Source organism: Rhinolophus hipposideros (genome assembly GCF_964194185.1).
Source record: "Rhinolophus hipposideros genome assembly, chromosome: 6".
Lineage (NCBI taxonomy): Eukaryota > Metazoa > Chordata > Mammalia > Chiroptera > Rhinolophidae > Rhinolophus > Rhinolophus hipposideros.
Window position 1 is genome coordinate 70,804,598 of NC_138052.1, and position 20,970 is coordinate 70,825,567.

General features: G+C 39.0%; 1 protein-coding gene and 1 pseudogene across 2 annotated transcripts in view; both read left to right on the forward strand.

Annotated features, from left to right (window-relative positions):
- The first annotated feature begins 5,402 nt into the window (after nucleotides 1–5,402).
- Nucleotides 5,403–6,319, forward strand: LOC308498980 (small ribosomal subunit protein uS2-like; annotated as a pseudogene). Its single transcript has one exon. The product of its transcript is annotated as a small ribosomal subunit protein uS2-like (transcript).
- A 9,062-nt stretch (nucleotides 6,320–15,381) lies between these two features.
- Nucleotides 15,382–20,970, forward strand: part of LOC308498978 (aldehyde oxidase 4-like) — a gene marked incomplete at its 5' end in the record, with an annotated part of 70,993 nt that continues 65,404 nt past the window's right edge. Inside the window, 2 exons of the mRNA XM_081051764.1 lie at nucleotides 15,382–15,435; nucleotides 19,499–19,556. Coding sequence (XP_080907890.1) covers nucleotides 15,382–15,435; nucleotides 19,499–19,556 — 112 coding nt within the window. The remainder of the gene's footprint in view (nucleotides 15,436–19,498; nucleotides 19,557–20,970) is intronic.

The window sequence follows — 20,970 nt, forward strand, 5'->3', positions numbered from 1 at the left end:
AAACGTGCCAGCATTAATTTGAGGATTTAATCATCAGTGGTCTGGCCTCCCTAGGAATATTGGACAAAGCATTTCACTATTGCAGGGCCGTCCTCATTTTCAGGTTATTGGTTTGCGATGCTCTGGACCTAGGAAATGAGTGAGGAAGAACTGGAAGGAAAAGCCTGAAATGCCAGAGGAGCTGCCCAAGCTGGTGAGTACAGCTGGTGTGCACTGGTTGAGCTAAGTTGTCACTGAAACTGTTAGAATTGTTTTTATAGCTCAAGACACTGAATGAGTTATATGGTAGATCTGTATGTTTATCACTTTGAAGAACCAGTATTCAGATTACAGTCACCCACTTTCCATAGCATTGGGTGTTGAACTTGGACAATAAAATTCTTCTTTGTGTGTCTGCTTATAATTTCATGTAAACATAACTTCCTGTATGTATATCAGAAAACTGCAAATGACAAAACTGCTGACAAAGCTATAAAATGCAGGAAGACGACTGTTTCATCAGCTGGAACTTTACAAACTTGTTCACCTGCTTTAAATTTAATGACTCCACTTCTAAGGTGACTAACAGTGAAAAAAGCCCTCTTTTAACGACTTTTCTGATTTTTTAATTTTTCAGTTACAGCTGACATTCAATATTATATTGGTTTCAAGTATACAGCTGTAATGAGGAGCAGGGAAAAGAAAAGAGGAGGAGAACACTACAGAGGGTCTAATATTTATTTATTTATCTATTTATTTATTTAGCAATATCTAATTTATTTAGCAATATGCAATAGCAAAAGACAAAGGCAATTAACTGAATATGCTAATGACAGGAAGTAAAGGTGGTTAAGACTAAACTATTTCTATTGATAACAATTTCTTGTCGAAGGAGTGCACACACATATAAGTTTAAGAGATCCCAACATATGTTTACTATTGATCAAAAATCACTTGGCCAAATACACAAATAACATCAATAAGGAGTATTCTAAAGCAGTGACAAACTCTATACAAAAGTAACTATTACAGTAGATGACAGAAGCTCACCCACCTGTAGGAACAACAACGTGGAACAGTCAGGAATCTAAACTTTGCCAGGTGTGCAGCTGAGAGAAACTCCGGCGTCTCCCACTGCTGCTTGCTAGTTCCCAAGAATGCTGCTGTTGCCGTTGTTGTTAGAAGTTAGGAAGTCTTCTGATACTGCAAGCTGCAAGCTGCATACAAGTTCCCAAAGACGCTAGAATGATTACAAATCACCAACAAAAGAAATCTCTACTGTCCATTGAGGCAAGTTCCGATCTCTTACCCTGAAACAATCCAATCCTGAAAGGCAGTCCTGAAACAACAAGCCTTCTGAATAGCAATCTCTTGAAATGGCAATTTATCAATCCTTATGCCAATTAAGGTCTGTCATATATTTTTTCAAATGTTCCTTAGAGCCAACCTCCTTGTTCCTGCCTCCCCTCTGGAAATGGCCAGTTCCGGGAGGGTCCAGCACTCAGTGATAAAAATATTGCTTATCCGGCTGAAGCGCTAGTTCACCCAGACAAACAACATCTACTGTTGCTGCTTGGGGCCATCGGCCCAAGGTCTTCCAAAACCTGGCAACATGCCTGTCACATCATCCTGATATAACTTAGCTATTTCTTTACTTCATCTGCTGATGTGAGCGAAACAGACAGAAAGCAACATTATCTCATATGTAGAAAAGCCGCCTCATCCCTTATCTCCCCTAGTCTGGAGATTGAGACCCAGAAAGCAATATCATCTCATATCTCCCCTACTCGGGAGAATGAGACCAAAGGGGGAATTTACTCAACCCCTAATCACAGCACAGAAATCTTTTAACCCTAATCTAACCATTAACTCACATGCAGTAACAGACAAAAGCGAATAGACGAAAGCTCACAAAGAAACAGACAAACGCTAACCATCACCTCACATGCAGTCTCTCACGTGAGGGAACAAAGAAACAGATGTTAGAACCCTAACCATCACCTCATAAGGGAACAAGCCTAACCTCAATGGGGGAGAAAAACAACATCACCTCAATGAGGGAGAAATAGATAAAAAGAAACAATGGCGTGACATCAGGAAACGTGAGGGAGGTGTTTATGGGGTTCATACCTGTGGTTAACGCTGCATCAAGAACATTGGTACAGATACTAGTGGGAGCCCACCCTGCCGTAATATTTGCTCAACCATGATTTTGAGCACACCAATGACCAATATCAGAAGGACCACACTGCCAATCCTAATTTTTAATAACGTCCAGTCCTTCCAAGACTTCCACGTGGATGGCTAGGTAGTATTGTTTCACATCATTGTCCGTTCGGATTGACTTGCCATACAGATACTCCAGGGAGGTCCTCCTCCAGCAGATGTTGGAAATGGTGCACGGATCCAGCACTGGGACTGAGTCGTGGCTTTAGCTGTGGAGGTAGTCCAGTCTACAGAGATGTTCCCAGGCATCCTACAACCACAGCGTAGTGGTTCGACATTTATATAATTTACAAAACAATCCCCCCAGTCAGTCTAGTATCCACTTGGTACAATACATAGTTATTACAATATTGTTGACTATATTCCTTAAGCTGCATTTTACGTCCCCATGATGTTAATTACTTTTATTTAGCATGCTCCTTTGCACATAGAAAGATTTAAAGCCAAAAAAATGTCTTTTAAACTAAATATGCTGTGAAGATGTCATCTTGTGCTTTTGGTTTCTCATAAACAAGTACTGAAAAAAATCTGAAATTCTATTCTGTGTCATAAATACAAATTTGCTTTATTAGATAAAGTTTGACCCTACTGAATATTGGTGAATTCCGGTTATCCATCTGTAAATTTTTTCTTTACATAGATAAGAGGTTGTTTAGAGAAGAATTTGATAGCCTAATATAAATTCTGTTTTACTTATGTGTTTAGCTTTTTGCTCTTATTACATACTGACTCCTTCTTCAGTTCCCATATCCCTCCAGTGGGTACTTGCTTTTAAAAGTTGCATAACTCTTTGGTTTTTTGGAAACTAAAAAGATGACCTTTTTTTAACTTAGGATAACTTTATGCTAATTTGACTTCACTTTTACTTAATTTGAGCTTTCCTTACAGGAAAAAAAACAAAAACCCTCAATTGTAAATTTGCAAACAAGCTCACAAGGGAAAAAAAATATCCCTAGATTTTTATGAAGCCGTTCCTTTGTTTTATGTGCTATTTCTTAAACAAGTTCTATACATTTTTTAATAATTATGCATAAATATGATGCATCTAAAGTGTATTTTCTGCGTTTCATAATTTGTTTGTTTCAATTTTGATCGAAGTCTAGTTCCCACTTAAACTGAAGAATTTGAGCTTCTGAACTGACTGCAGTTTACTCATGCTGATAGGAACCTCATATAAAATGATACTAGTGTCGCAAGATCTAAAATAGAAGACTAAACATAAAACATTTTTACATAAATTATTAGCTTATTTTTAGCTAAGTAAATACTGTGTACATTTAGTCTCTGCTTTGGTATGTCAAAGAATTAGGAATCCTTTGAATTTATCCACAAAAATAATGACTACCGACATGTTTGGAAAGAGAAAATAAGTTTATGCAAGTCCAACAAATCATTTTTGAAACATACATAAAATGTTTAAAAACAGAAACTATTTTCCTGCTAATTAATTATAGTGGCTGTTTTAACTTTTTTTTATTTACTGTCTTTAAACCTTGTCTTCCAAATTTTTGTCTTAGATTCCATGATTGATTTTAAATGCTGTTGCCTAATGTTCAGAGCTCAAGAACAGAAGTTGATTTTCTGAATAAGTTAAAGACTTGTCAGTTCATGAGTATGAAAATCTTTATCTAAACTATATATAAAATAAGGGCAACTCAAAATTTGTAATTCTTATTTACAGAATTTTCACATTTAACCGTGTTTGCCCGAAAATAAGACCTAGCTGAACAATCAGCTCTAAGGCATTTTTTGGAGCAAAAATTAACATAAGACAGGGCCAGGCTAGCGGGTGGGGGAGGAGAGGGGTGGGGGAAAAATTAATATAAGACTTTATATTATATTATATATAAGACCATGTCTTATATTATAGTAAAATAAGACCAGGTCTTATTTTAATTTTTGCTCTTAAAGACGCATTAGAGCTGATTGTCTGGCTAGGTCTTATTTTCGGGGAAGCATGGTAATACTTTTAAAACATCATGTAATTTCCAATTATGTGTATAAGCAATTATGTTCCTGGAGCTTCAACAAAAATAGGGTGTTTAAGTCAATATAGCATTTTTTTTCAATTGTATGCATTACTTCCATGCTGATTTTATAAAGAAAATAAAAGACTACACCAAAACATTTCTGTTCTGTGGAAAAATGGGAGAACAGAAGGCTTTTATGGTTGTTTGCTTGGTATTTGTAAAGTTTCTTATTTAAGATGCTATGCCTAAAAATGTTTTTATTTAGCTCTTATCATTAGTCTGTGTTAAATACTCGAGTCTATGTTGACTGCAAAAGTAAATACTCATTTATTTTAATGCACAATTCACTTGACTATCTAAGGCTCTCAGTTATCAAAGATCATTAATTCACTCAGTTCACTGGATAAAGCATAGTCACCATCTAAGATGATTTTTTGAGGGCAATTTAAGAGAACCGTTAGAAAAATCTATGGAGATATTTGCTACCATAACTTCAACAGAGTAACAGCTAGCCTAATTCTATTCATTGAATACTTTCCCTGTGTGTAGGCTCAAAAGGAAGATTGGTTGTATTTCCTTCTGAAATAGTTCTACTGTGTTAAGTTGAGAAAAGCCAATAATTGCAGCCAATGTACTTTAGGTCATTTTCAAAAGGCATAAACACTCAGTAGTTTTAGTATCCAAAACATACTCAAAAGTTGTCCAGTCTAAGGGTTGCTAGACGGGAGTGGGGGTGGGGAAAAGGGGAAGGTGAGGGGATTAGAAAGCACAGTGAGTAACCACAAGATTGCCATGGGGTTACAAAAGTCAATTTGGGGAATGTAATCAATAATGGTGTAAAGTTTTTGTAGGGTACCCGATGGACGCTTGTCTCGTTAAGGAGACCACCTCAGGGGTGATGTAGATGTCTGATCACTGCACTGTACACCTGAAGTTGAAGCTGAACAATAATGAATGTTAACTACAATTTTATGTATATATATATATACTTACAAGAAGTGGAGTACAGCATTAGGAACAGAGACAGTGGAAATGTAATAGCTGTGTGCGATATCAGAGGGGTAGTAGATTGGGGGAGGGGGGTTGTCACTGTGTGAGGGATATAAATGATAAATGTCTATTACATTGTTTTGTGCACCTGAAACTAATAAAAAAATGTTATAAAAAGAAAGGGATCCACACAGCGTTGTACTTGGTTCCCACGTAACTTAAAGGGAATCTTTCACAATGTCTGGAGCCCTTGATGTCCTGCAAATGAAAGAGGAGAATGTCCTCAAATTCCTTGCAGCAGAAACCCATTTAGGTGGCACCAACCTTGACTTCCAGATGGAACAGTACATCTACAAATGGAAAAGTGATGGCATCTACATCATAAATCTGAAGAGAACCTGCGAGAAGCTTCTGCTGGCAGCTCGTGCCCTTGTTGCCATTGAAAACCCAGCTGATGTCAGTGTCATATGGTCCAGAAATACTGGCCAGCAAGCTGTGCTGAAGTTTGCTGCTGCCACCGGAGCCACTCCTATCACCGACCGCGTCACTCCTGGGACCTTCACTAACCAGATCCAGGCAGCCTTCTGGGAGCCGAGACTCCTGGTGGTGACCGATCCCCCGGGTGACCAATCCACCAGCCTGTCACAGAGGCATCTTAACGTTAACCTGCCGACCATCGCTCTGTGTAACACAGACTCTCCTCTGCGCTATGTGGACATTGCCATCCCTTGTAACAACAAGGGAGCTCACTCCGTGGGTCTGATGTGGTGGATGCTGGCCCGGGAAGTCCTGCACATGCGTGGCACCATCTCCCATGAGCACGTGTAGCACCATCTCCCGTGAGCAGGCGTGGCAGGTCATGCCTGATCCCTACTTCTAGAGACACTGAGGAGATTAAAAAGGAAGAGCAGTACGCTGCTGAGAAGGCTGTGACCAAGGAGGAGTTTCAGGGCCAATGGACTGCTCCAGCTCCCGAGTTCACTGCTGCTCAGCCTGAGGTCGCAGACTGGTGTGAAGGCCTGCAGGTGCCCGCTGTGCCCATTCAGCAGGTTCCTACTGAAGACTGGAGTGCCCAGCCTGCCCCTGAAGACTGGTCTGCAGCCCCCACTGCGCAGGCCCCTGAATGGGTGGGAACGACCACTGAGTGGTCCTAAGCTGTTCTTCCACAAACTCTTACGCAAAATGGAAATAAGGTTGACGGAAAATAAACAGTTTCTAAAAGAATTAAAAAAGAAAAAAGAAAGGAAGACAGGAATTGCAGGTGAAAATAGTAACTGAAAACGTGCTCTTTTTTTTTTTTTTTTGCATTTTACAAAGTAATAAAAAGAGCTTACAATGAAAAAAAAATTAAATTCTCTCCAGATGAGGCATTGCAGGATATTTTTAATCAAAAGAACAAACAAACAAACAAACAAAATGCGTACCTTATCATGGCACATATTTAAAGCCATGAAATATTTGCAATGCAATGCCTAAGGTAGACGATGTATAGTTTATTCATTCTACAGCTCAGTACATTCTGAATACAAAGACTCAAATTGGTGCTCTCAAGTGAGTGTGTCAGTGCAAAACACAACAACAACAAAAAGAAAAAACAACGGTCCTTACGAAAACAGTTCCTCATCTCCAGAATTTGATTTTCATACTGAAAGATGGTGTTTTCTAGATATGGCTTAGATGACATACATTTAGGTAGGCTATACTCTTTCCTACAGCCATCACAGTACATTCTGCCTTGTGATTGAATCATTTCTGAGCAGGTGACACTCTTCCTGCTGTTCCCAACATGTTAGAGCTACCACATCAAAGGCTACATCTAAGTACATATCAGCCAAATGCAATAAAACACCTCAGTTGAATTTCCCACAGCTCTGAACAAATCCCACTACTGTTTTGATGTCTCATAGAAAGTGCTGGCTCCATCAGTGAGTTTGGAATCCTGGGAAACCACAAGGACCTGGCAGTCGACCTGTTTTGAAGTGTGACATGCCAAGAGTCTTTCTACTCCGGAGACTGAGAAACTGTTTTACTAACTTCTATATTTTATTCATTTGCCTCCTTAAATCATGTTGTCTCTGCAACTTTCCTTTCTCCAGTGATTCTCCATCCATTATCTTTTGGGCTTTTTATTCCTTTCTCACTTTGTACAATAGTCACTAGGATCAGTTCATGAGTACTCAATGAATATTTGTTGAATGAATAGGGAAAAAAAAGTTGCCCAGGATGGAGTATTATAACATAAATGTTCAAACACTGAAATATACATAATATCAAATTACTTTTTGTCCAATTTTTATATACACAAACAAACTGATTTTGCGCATGGCACCACCATAAATCCACTTAACACAGTAAATCCTGTCTAAATTCCCAGTCATTCTTTCTCACTTTTTCCTTCGGGGTGCTCTCCTTGTGCAGCTGTTATTTTCCACACTGAAGAACCTCGTATGAGGATCATGTGAAGGGTGAAAAGGGAGGCTGACTACAGGAAGCAGGAGTTTGAAATTAGGGAGGTAATGTACATTCTATGCAGGTCATGAGAAATTTCTGCTGGAACTCTGGCAAGGAAAATAACAGCAACAAAAGTAACCAATGTTTGCATGCCACCTTTCCAGCCCTGCAAGTTTGACTCTGGGTCCTTAACAAAATCTTGCTTTGTAATTTTTACTGAATTATTCATTATATGCAGCTGCCAATTTCTTGAGGGTGGGAGCTATGTCTTGAATTTCCTAAACACTATATATATAAAATTTCTTTTTTGGTATATATATATCAAATATATATATATATTTATATACATATTTATATATATTTTTATATCCCTCAGAAATAAACATTCTTAAACTTACTACCAAGCAGTTAAGAGCTTCAAGTGAGAGATTTGCTGGATTTGATGATGGGAGAGCTTTCAAGGCTTCATGAGATGAATGACACAATCAGAGAACTGCAGGAAAATGTGTGGTGAATGGGCAGAAGGAAGGGGGTGGAACAGAGTGGAGGGACTGGGGAGAGAAGACTCTAGGAATCCCCCTTTGGAAGGATTAATACTGGGCCATAGCCCTTCATATCCTGCATATAGAAATCTTTATTCTTTTTATGGCTAAACAGTTTTCCATGGTATCTCTCTATCATACAGATATATAGTTAGTATCTCTATATCAACTATTTTTTACATTTCTCTTATTACAAATGTTTGGTAACATGAGCAATGCAAATTTGTAGGCATAAAGTTGAACATAATGGTTATATCCTAGTTCTTATTCGTAATTTTGTTTGAATTTTCTCATTTTTTTCCTTAAGCAGAATTGTTAGATATTTAATTATTAGATTTTCCTAAAAAGTTTTGGTTTTCTTAATCGATTCTACTCTTCCCATTTTCTAAATATTTTTTCTGCTTGTATCTTTGTTGTACACTTATTCCTAGTTTCTCTTGATTTATTTTTCTACTTTTTTAAGTTGAACGTTCAGGGTTTTTTCAATTTTCAATCATTCTAGGTTAAACATAAAAACATTTGAAGTTATGAAATTTCCCCCTGAATATAGTTTTAGTTGCATCTCGTAGATTTTGATACGTATTACTGTGGCTTTATTTTCTTTTCGTTGTCATTTTGGTGGCTTTATTTTCTGTTGTTATTCTTTCTTTGAACCTAAATATTTCTAATTTTATTTTAAAGTTGATCCATGGTTAGATATCTTTTTGTCATTAATTGCCAATTTGAGTACATTATGATCACAAGTGGTTGCTTAAAGGGAAAATGAGTAGAAAATAAAATAAGGAATAAACTGGGTTGGGAGGACATAATCATGAGATACAGCATTAAAGAGTTAAAAAAAATAATGAAGACAAGGCACAAATAAGAGGAGAAAGTAAAAGGGCCCAAGTGGCTGGACAGAGCAGAGGACTTGCTTGTCAGTTATGGGCATGACAGTAGGCTTGGATTGTTGAGTAGGGTACATGATGTGAGATAGTGTTAGAGATCAGAAGGTCATGAGGAGAGAGTATCAAAAGAAATGTCCAGGAAAAACAGTCCTCAGAGAAAATCCAACTGCTCCTGGGTTGTGATGGGGTTTTGAAGCCCAGCAAGGAATGTCTTGCTTGATCTGCTTTTGATCTGCTCTGATAGTGTAAGTGTTAAGACTTAAGACTAAATGATCTTTTCCCGCATTATTCCTTGGCTGTATTAATTAGTAGAATATTACTGTGGGTAAGTTACTTAAACTCTAAGGCCTCAGTTTTTCTGATCTCGAAATGGGGATGGTAATAGTCCTTGCCTCATTCGTTTTGTTTGAGGATTAAATGAGCTAATGTTTAGAACAGTACCTGGCACATAGAAAGCACTCAGTAAAAATAAACTCTTATTATTGTTATTGCAGAATGCAGGTACCCTCCCCACTGCACAGTCACAGAGACAATGCCGGTCCTGCAGAGAGAATGAAGCTACCAAAGAGAACACAGATACAGAACACAGATGCTCAAGTTAAGCTAAGCCACAGCACCCCCCCGCCCTTTTCATTAAAAAGTTAAACAGCCATCCAGGAAGATGCCAAGCAAATTGGAGAGAGGCCAAGACTTCAGTAGAAATCAACTGATAGAGATTTTGTACTAAAAGACTTTTCTTTGAGCAAGTTAAAAACTGTCTGTGATGACCACTAAGTGCCCTGAAATAGCGGGACTCCTAGTGGGACAAATAAAACAGATCACCCAGTAGGGGGTCTAAAAAGAATGCAGATTATTCTCTCAGCCACACTGTGTAGTCTTATTATCAATTCTTTAGAGAGAAAGAACAGGAAACCCATAGCAGACTCACTCTAAAATCTTTACTGTAAATACCTCATTATAGTATGACTGCAGTCATTCTTCTAAAAAAAAAACAAACAAAACATCCTTTTGTCTTTATGTGAGCTAGGCTTTGTGCTAGACGTTGGAGACACATGGTGAACAAGACAAAGCAGCCTCCGTGGAGTTCACGATCTAATAGAAGAGACGGACATTAAACAAGTAATCACACACATGTCATTGTAAGCTTTGATGGTGCTCAGAATAGGAAGTAGTCAGTGAAGGTAATATCAGGGGCTTTTAGATTTGGGGGTCAGAGACAACTTTTAGAGAGAGTGATCGTAATGCGATTCCCTGAAAAATAATAGAGCAGTAATTAGCTAGGGAAAGAACTTCAGTAGTTCACACCAGGGAATTCTGCTGAAAGGGTCTCTAGTAAGAAATGTGGGGGATGATCCAGGAAGTGGGAGAAGACCTGTGCTGTGAGCATCAGTAGTGGGATGAAGAGCCTGTGGGGGGTGAGGCCAGACCCCCAAACTGTGTGGCTGCATTAGCATCTTGTTTTCTCCCAAAACAGGTCAAGTCACTGAAGGGTTTTAGGCATACACAAGTGACATGTTCAGATTTGTGTTTTTAATCCATCATTCCAATTGTAGTATTGAAAATAAGTTTGAGGGACCACAATAGAAAAGAGAAGTCCATGTGCGAAGCTTGCAACCTGGCCAAGAGAGTCAAGGTTATGGTGAGCACGACCAAAACGAAGACCCCTTTGCTGTAGCAGGTTTTTAAGACCTCTTATCTTCCTGGGCACTCCATGCTACAGAGTGGCACCCAAACCATAGGAGAAATAATTGAGGTTCCTCAAGCAGTAAAACTTGTATTTGCATTAAATTTAGTTGAATCAAAGCCAGGGAAAGAACTGCAGTAGTTTATGCCAGGGAATTCCACTGGAAGTGTCGAAAATAACTTTAGCCACATGGAAGGCTGTGAAAGAATGGATTTGACACACTGAAATAAGTAGCTGGAATGTGAAACTGACTGAGACTGTGAAATGATTAGTTTCGCTGATGTGCGAGGGTTTGAAGAGGCCACCGGAATTCAGGACAGTTGAGCAAGAGAGGAATTAAGCAGATGAAAACCAAATTATCATACTGAATTTATTAAAAGCAAAGTTGAAGCATTTGGCGTAGGTCTGTTGACAAGCATTGTCGCAAATGTTTCACCCCTGAGTTCAACCTGCCCCAATGGTAGCGGGCACTGCAACTGGGGATACAGTGCAGGGTTGGGCCTGTTTGGGGGGCTTTTGCCATTATGGGCTCCTTCACAAACATTAAAAACTATATTTTACAGCTGTATTGATACAAAAACAAATACAATCGAGGCTGGTTTATATTCCTTTTATTATGATTGTGATTTTAAAAGAAAGGAAAACATTTTCATGAACCCCTGAACTGGGCTATGTCTGACCGGCAGAGGGCAGAATCCAGGAAGGCAGGCAGGTGGGTCCCGAGATAGAGGAGACTTGAACTGAAAGTAAGAAGCAATATAACTCTCATAGAATCCTCCCCAGAGAACACGACTGGCTGTCCCTTCAGCAAAGTACACTAGGATCCAAATAAATGTTTTGGTCCTGGGTGGACAGAATTGTGTACCAACAGATTTCTGTTCCCACAGGTCCGTATACCAAACAGCACTAAAAAATAGTCTGATAAACAAAAATAATGCTAATATGTTGCCAATACTCGTATATTTGAAGAATGTTAACTGAGATTGATAACTCATCATAACACTTTTAGGAAGCCTGTTTTCTCCTAATTCTCCAAAGCCCTGAGAATGCTCTTTCTCCAAAACCCACCAAATTCTGACCCTAGTCTGTCTTGTCTGTCTTCTAGCTCTGTCTTCCTTTTGTTTCCTCCCCACCATCAGAGACCAGTGGGGAGGAACAAAAGGTCTTAAGGAGGCGCAGAGAGGAGGAAGGAGGGCTAGGGACACACCTCCTTTGTTAGTCTTTGCCTTGTCCTAATTGCAAAAGACAAAAGCCTTTAAAAATAACTAACTTTGTTACAATGACAATATGGAATGCACTAATAGAACTGCCCTTTGGGGAGACCAGTAGTCTATGTGGAGGCAGGAGAGGCAGTGAGCACAGGGGTATGTAGGAAGGAGAGTTCTGCACTGTTTCTCAGATATGATGCACCCTTGGAGAATTGCTTCAAAAAGAATCCATTCTTGACCGAAGAAGAAAAAGACAATGTTATTCTGCCGCTATGTGGAAGTTTGCTTTAGCTCCTGGGGTAGATAGCAACTGTATGGCCGAAGAATGCTAAGGGATTCTTGGCCAGCCACTTGGTAGCAGAACTGAGGGCTCCATTTTATAGATGAACCAGAACTCAAAAACACCAAAATCAAGTACAGATTGTAAATGATAGACAAAAGCTGTGGAAATGTTTCAGGAAAGCAGTATACTTTAGACAATTCTGTCCCAAGGAGCCTTATTTCTGCCTGGGTGTTTGATTTGCTACATGTGGACAAGTGGTAAGTGTGTGTTTCAACATCTGCTACTTTTAGACTTGAGAGGGTAGTCCCTTGATGAGGTCTCCAGGCCTACGAGGCAGCCAAGCTCCCAAGATGGCCTGCATTTCCAGGGTGGTTGAGACTTCCCACTGTGACAAGGAAAAATCTGTAGTTTTACATCTTTGAGCAAACAAGTTCCAAGCCTACTGACAAAGCAGAAGCTCAAGAAATACCTAAAACTCCAAGGTGTAATTTCTGATTTTCACGTATTAGGAGGGAACACATCACTGTATTACACACACTTAAATAGCCTTAGGGCTCTGAAAGGATCTTTGTGCTATTACATCTTCAAGGACAGTCGCTGTTCTGTATATACACATTTCTACTCACCAGGGAGACACTTCAGCTTCATCTGCTTGACAAAGGACATCAAAATAGCCTGGACCTGGAATTGTCAACACATCTCAGGAGAACCATGCTGGGTCTTCCTACCAAGCACATCCCAGCAGTGGTAAAACTAAGCCAACCCAGTCTGTGGCTACAAGACACCCAGAGTCAGGTCTTGGAATTTTTGAAAACTTTAGGGATAAAAGCTAGCGGATGAATTGCCCTGACATTTAAACCTGCAATAGTTTCTATTTCACATGCAGCGAAAACTTTATTACTCTGTTAGGGTAAACTACCCAAGATTCCCAGGGAAACAGAATTATTTTCTGTCTCACCAGGTGGTTAAGGAAACAAGCATGTGAGATTATAAACAAGAATTTCATAGGACACAAACAAAACATATAACTATCTTTCTGTGGTGCCTCAGATCCTTCATTTGTAAAATGGAGAGTATATTCCCACCTCTAAGATTGTCATGAAGATTAAAATGAGCTAACTTAGGGGAGCATTTCACTTGGTATGTACTTGGATACTGAATAGAGGTTAGCTATTACACAAATGTAAATACACACACACACACACACACACAATTTGTGACAGTTAAGTTCACGAACTCATCCAAAAAAAAGCGTTCCATACTTCTTCATTGCTGATCATCACTACGGTCAACTTCAAAGTACTCCCCTTGGGAAGCTATGTGCCTACACCAGTGCCTAGTCCAACTTTCAAAGCAATTTTGGAACTCTTTTTCTGGAATAACCATCAGAGCTGTTGTCATATTACCCTTGATGTCCTAAATGTCATCAAAATGTCTTCCTTTCAATATTTCCTTTACCTTCAGGTAAAGAAAGAAGTCATTGGGGGCCACATCAGGTGAGTAGGGGGGGTGTTCCAATACAGTTATTTGTTTACTGGCTAAAAACTCCCTCACAGACAGTGCCCTGTGAGCTGCTGCACTGTCGTTATGCAAGAGCCATTAGTTGTTGGCGAAAAGTTCAGTTTGTCTCACTTTTTCACGCAGCCTTTTCAGCACTTCCAAATAGTAAACTTGGTTAACTGTTTGTCCAGTTGGTACAAATTCATAATGAATAATCCCTCTGATGTTAAAAACGGTTAGCAACATCGTTGCAACAAGTTTGCAAACTTAATTGTCTGACACCAGGAGCGTGCATGCATGAGTGTGTGTGTGTGTGTGTGTGTGTGTGTGTGTGTGTGTGAACAGAGGGTGCCAAAAAAATGTATACACATTGTAAGAAAGGAAAAAACTATTAAAATTGTAATACTCAATATATACCAATAACAAAAGATGAATACACGTTTGACTTCTGCAATTACAAAAGGTGCTCAAAGTGGTTACATTAGCGTCCAGACACTTCTGATTATGGCGAACTACTGCTTGAGCAACGTTGACCAAAGTGTCCATTTGTATAAATTTTTTTGGCATCCCTGGCATATATTATATACTTGGTTCATCAAATATATATATATACATTTAAATTTTATCTCAAGCCTCATTTCACTGGCAGCAGAAACTCAATAAGAGGACAAAGTTCCTGTAGCAGATTAAGGACAGTTTAGCATATCTGTCCACAGTGTCACCTGTCTTTGTTCCTGATGTCTCTGCCAAGAGTTTCAAGGCCTGTTTTAAAGCTCAGTCTGAGCCTTCATTAGATTCTTCTTGCACTCCTATTCCTAACAGAAGAATGCCACGCTGAAGTCCAGGAGTGTTTAATGCCCTCACTGATACCTGAAAAGTGGGGAAAGGAATGGCAAGTGGGAAGCACATCAGATAAACATCCTGCCACAGTAGAAGTGTGAGTTTCCCCCCATACACTACAACCCCCACAGAGTTTTTGCTTATATCATCTCTGAGCTGATGACGCTTAGGTTTTCATCCCAGTCTAGGCTCCTCCCCTGACCTCCGAATTCCTATGTCCAACTGACACATGCACTTGAAGTCAAACAGGCAACTCAAATTGAACAGACCCAAGAGAGGATCTTGGTTCCATCAGCTCCATCCCCAACGTCATGTCCCCAGTCTTCTTATCTCCACAAATGGCTCCACCGTTCACCCAATTTCTCAACCCAGAAAACCAGGACTCATCCTTGAGTCCTCTTTCCCTTACCCTGACCCTCATCTAACCTATTAACTGATCCAGTGGGTTCTACCTCCAAAATTCATACTAAATCTTCCCCCTTCTCACCATCCAACATTTTTATTTATTACTCCCTTTAAACACATTCCCCTGGGAAACCAATCTTGGACTTCAAAGGGGAATGGCAAAGACTCTGATTTGGCTCACTTGTGGGAAAAAAACAGGGCGTTGCCAAGAGCTATTTCAAATGCCCGTAGGTGGGGCGAGCAGAGAGCCCTGGTTGGTGCTCCTGTCTGGCAGTGTGGCTATAAATCATCCCGTATCAGCCTGCTGCTGCAGCTTGGGCTTCCCCAAGACTGATTGGCATCCAGGCTTTGGGCCTCACATATCGGCTGTTTAGGAGAAAAAAACTTCTATTGTGGAAGCATTTTTTTCTGCCATAATGCCTTCTCTTCCTAATTCTGATGAGCTGATTTTTTTTGTGAATGGAAGAAAGGTAAGTTTGTGAATGATTATGTGAACTTTTGTATACCAGGAACAAAAGCCAAGCTAATTTTTACACTATTATGCCATTTCTTATTTAACCTCTCAATTCTGTCTTCTTCAAGTCATATACTCTGGGGGTGCCAAAGAATGTATACACATGATTTGTATTCATCTTTGTTATTGGTATATATTGAATATTACAATTTTAATACAGTTTTTTCCTTTCTTAAAATACGTATATGTTTTTTGGCACCCTCTGAATATAGTGCTATGAACTTAAACATGGGTTGTTAGTTCACGGTTTACTGCAAAAATATTAAAGCATGGGGACCTTTGATTGCTCTTCACTTTCCTTTTCAAATGAGTAAGGAATTCTTATTTTTATTTGTTTGATTACAATGGGAGTGAATTCTGACACAGGTATGAAAGACTATGTCTTTGTCTTTCCCCTCTTTATTTGGCTATTAGCAGTACTCAAGTTCACCAATGCTATTTTAACAGAAGGCATATATGACATTGAGGATGAAATAGGAAAGAATGATTTTGTTTTGCCTTAACAAATCCCTTCAGTCGGATCAATTGACCTAGAGGCTGAAGCACCTCTGCTCAATGGAATAAGTAGCCTACTTTTTCCACTGCAGAAGAAATGTGCAACGCTAATGCTCAGTTGTTCTCAACCCTGGACTTTGATGAGCAAGATGAGTAAACGAAAAGTTTGAGGTGCTTTGAGGAAAAAACTAGTAAAATATTAAACTAGGAAATTATTTTGGGAAGAAATTTTGTGTTAGTGATTTTTCTTCTCAAGCCTCAGTTGTGGATTATGGGTGTTCTTCCCTAAAGGAGGAAACACAACTTCAATCAAGGAAAAATTTCTTGACAATTTTGCATGTCAAAGAGCAGGGAAACATCATTGTTGGGAAACCTCTGAACTGAAAAACAAAAAGTGGAAACAAAAGAAGAAAAAGTCTGGGTTTGGTGATAATGTTTACTCATAGGTGAGGATCTTGAATGACCAGAAGCCAACTAGAATAGCAGAAAAATAATTGCTGAGTGACAATTTGTAGTAATTCAAAAGCGAAGAACTTTTCTGAGTGCAAGGAAAATTGGCGTTGCTACTTTACCTTTGTTGTGAATAAAACCACTTATCATGTTAGAATATTCCCTCTCCAGGTCTCTACTCTTGATTCACATCTGGCATTTAGATGTTTTTACTACTTTTCTCTGTTTTACAAATGTCTAAGACAAGTTACAGATGGTCAAAAAAAAATTTTGGGTGGGGGAAGAAATATATGCACCTCTTCAAAGAAATTGGTTTTAATGTTAGTTTTGTGGTTGTATTTCCTTCCTTAGACCCAGTGGCACGAAATTGAGCAAAGCACACTCCTTCAATGACGCATCATCGTCACAGTCTAGATAAAGCTCTTCTTTTGCTTTACATTATTTTATTGTTTTTCTTTTGATTTCCTGTCTTCTCTTTATTTCCTTCCCCCCATGTGCATTTGAAATATGTATTCTTCCCTTACACTTTCCATATAGTTATTTAGAAATATGGATGTATCCTTGAAATTTACACAGTTGATCTTTGAATAACACAGGATGGAACTGTACAGATCTACATATAGGCAGGAATTTTTCAATAAATCCTGTAAATGTATATTTTTTGTAATTTTCTTTTTCTTGGAAGTTTTCTTTTTCTTTATTAAAGTTTATTGGGGGTGACAATGGTTAGTACAGTCACATAGGTTTCAAGTGTACAATTCTGTAATACATTATCTATATATTACACTGTGTATTCACCACCCAGAGTCAGTTCTCCTTCTATTGTCCTTCTATTTGATCCTGTTTACCCTCATCTACTACCACCCTCCCTCCTTACCCTCTGGAAACCACGAAACTGTTGTGTATTTCTATGAGTTTTTGTTTCTTTATTTGTTTGTCTTGTTCCTTTGTTGCTTTAAGTTTTATATCCCACTTATCAGTGAATATGTGTGCTCTGATGGTCATTGTAGCTTTATTAATTTTTTATTAGTTTCAGGTGTACAAAACAATGTAATAGTTAGACATTTATCATTTATATCCCTCACACAGTGACAACCCCCTCCCCCCCTCTACTACCCCCTGACATCACACACAGCCATTACATTTCCACTGCCTCTATTCCTAATGCTGTGCTCCACTTCTTGTAAATATATATATATATAATTGTAGTTGAGATTCATTATTGTTCAGCTTCAGCTTATAATTTTCTTAATAGCATTTTTTCTAGCTTACTTCATTGGAAGAATACAGTATATAATACATGTAACATACAAAATATGTGTTCATCGACTGTATGTTATCGGTGAGGTTTCCAGTCAACAGTAGGCTATTAATAGTTAAGTTTTCGGGAAGCTAAAAGTTATACACAGATTTTCAACTCTGCAGTGGGGGATAGGTCGGAGCCCCGAAACCCTGTGTTGTTCAAAGATCAACTGTTCAGTGTTTGGCTGTGCATGAGCATGTGTATATTCTTAACTTATACAAGTGGAACTGTGATTTGAATCTCCTTTTATTTTTTTTGTGACTCACCACTGTGTTTGCGATCTATCCATGTTGCTCCTTGTACACCTGGCTCATTAGTTCTGCATGCGTAGTTCTCCAGGCTGTGCACATCCTTCATTCCACTTATCCAGTCCTCTAGTGATAGACGTACAGGATGCTTCCAGTTCCCCACCATCCCAAGAAATGCCACGGTGAACATCCTACCATGTGTCTCCTTACCGACACTGGCAAGAGACTCTCTAAGTGAAATTGTAGCATGCTGATTTCATAGGTCCTACCAGGTGGCTTTCCAGAATCCTGCACAAGTTACGTTTCCCGCAGTTCACACTGCATGATGGGTGCCACTTCTTGGCCAAATTATAATTTGCCAATCTGTGATGTACCAATACTTCATAGAAACAGATTTTCTGAGATTTGCTAATCTGATGGGTGTAAAGTGGTATCTCATTGTGGGTTTCATTTGCATGTCTATGGTCACCAGTGAGGTTGCTCCTGCTCTCATGTACTTACTAAACAAGGATTTATTTCCTAAGTGTCTACAAATTATTGGAAAAAACAGATGGTACCAGTACAATTCTGTGAGTGCAGCTAATGTTATGACCAGCATTTCATATGATTACTGAAATATTTATTTTAAATGCCTGGGAATACTATGGATTTGATACATCAGTATTGCACTTAGCAGGTTTTAATTAATTTCCCAGAGTCTAATCTTGCTTTCTCCGTGTTCGGCATTGATTCTTCAATTCCATAATGGGTGCTGTGCCATCTCTGGCTACTCAGATCCTCTGAGGGCTCGGAAGGAGGCTTAGAAATAGGAGGCAGTTATGAAAAATAAAGTCATTTTTTGCTTTTGGGGGGGTTAATAAAAATAAAAGCACTTTTAGTGGAATGATACCCTCTTTTTCTGGGTTCACTGTTACCCTTCTCTCCGTTCTCCTCTCTAATCTTGCTTAACTATACCCAGCGGAGGAACTGCTTGGGCCAGGGAGGGCAGGTAGCTTTCCTCTCATGTGCCAGCTTGACCCACTGGCAGTGGCAGCCTAAAGTACAACATGAGCAACACAGTGGGGACTCATGGTCCCTTCTGCACTTCCTTCACCTACTGGCACCTCTAGTTCACTGGGGAGGACAAGTTGGGGACACAGAAGTGGATCCCCTATACTATACTCCCTTATGACCTTAAGAAATCATCTCTGGCTAACCTTTTTTATGACTTTCTATGGCCCCGAGTTGTCTTGAATCAATTTTGGAATCTGTGTATCCATTTCCCCAATCTGGGTCCTTTCCAGGTAACTCTAAGGAAAAAACAACCCAGAATTTATAATTGTCATATATATTAGAAAATTCAGAGACATTGAAATAAAGCTCCACGATTTCTTCAAAATTCTGGTTCCAGGAGTTTAAAGAGATATCTTTTTTTTTTCCTCTCTGTGAAGCCATGACCTATCAGAAACATGCCCCCAAACAATGGATTGCCATAACATGTTGATATTATCTTCCTAAATTCCTTCTCTCATTTCACAATCTAGGTCATAGAGAAGAGTGCTGATCCTGAACAAAATCTACTATTCTACCTGAGAAAAGTCCATATCCTTATATTTTACTGTCGTCAGTCTGGGTTGGGTGGTAAAAAGTGATCACGCTAAGACTTCTGAAGAAAGTCACTTGGTATTTGCTCTGGGTAAATAGCCTTGTGTTCAATTTATAGAGTCCAATTGCATCTAAAAGTGAGAAATTTGTACTTTAGTTGTTGTAGTTTTCACCCAAGCAAAACCAAAAGACCCCCTCCAGTGAACCACGAGAGTGATAACTTTAGAAATAACTTTAGACTTTTGAGCCCCATAGTCACCCTGATGGTGGGTTCGTACTCAGGAGTGTGAATGTGAAAATGACCAGTCAATTGCTCGGGGTGCATATCTGACAAGAGTTTCCCACAAGGGTATTTCATTGACTTGTCGCCTATTCCTTTCCATAATCCTTATTACAGAAAACAAAGTTTTAGAAAAATATTTCAAAATTGCAAAGTAGAGTGAATGCACTCCCAGATCTCCGTCTTGGATCAGGACCTCAAAAAGAACTTCTTGAGTTTTGGTGCAACTATAAAGATGTAGCACAAAGGAGTGATTGTGGCGGTGATTACAGAGATCTATTTATGAGATAAAATTGCACACATGGTGTGAGTGCATGGATAAGTGGTAAAACCTGTTGTCTGGTTATCAGTGTAGCGCTGATGCATTTCCCAGCTTTGATGTTGTATTATAGCTTTGATGTTGTCCCCATTGAGGGAAGCTGTGACACAGGCACATGGGATCCTGTCTGTAATATTTTTGTAACTTCCTGTGAGACGATAATTATTTCAAAATATATAATGTATAAAACATGTGTATTTAGTATATATTTATTATATAAGTTTAAAAAATGTATGTTTGTTATATAAGTTTAACAATTTGTTATATAAGTTAAAAAATATTTATTGAGTACCTGTTAAGAGCCAGGCACTGTGTTGGGCTCTAGCGATTCAGTGATATACAAGACAATATCACCCCCTCTTTCTCCAGGATCCTCACTTTTTGCCTCCCAACATACACACCCAAAAACACTACTTCATTTCTCCCTGTTTTTCCTTGCCAAACATATCTAACAAATTATGTGTGCCTGATGCCTCGTTTTCTATTTCAGCCCTTTCAATCTGGTTTCCTACCCCCTCATTTTACTACTCTAGCCAATATTATCCACTACTGTCCTTATTCCACTCACTATTCCAGGAACTGGGCTTATAGCTAGAAAACAAAGAAAAACAGAACACAGGCCAAATCCTCCCTCACTGATTCTACCATTTCCCACTTACTCAGGTTCAAAATCTCACTGTTAGTCAGTACACCCTATCACTTCCCTCTTATTCCGCTTCTAAATCCACCACACACTTCACCATGCTTTCTCTGCACATCCTAAAATAAAGAAATTCATCTATATTAGGAGCAAGCTAAAAATTCATGGACTG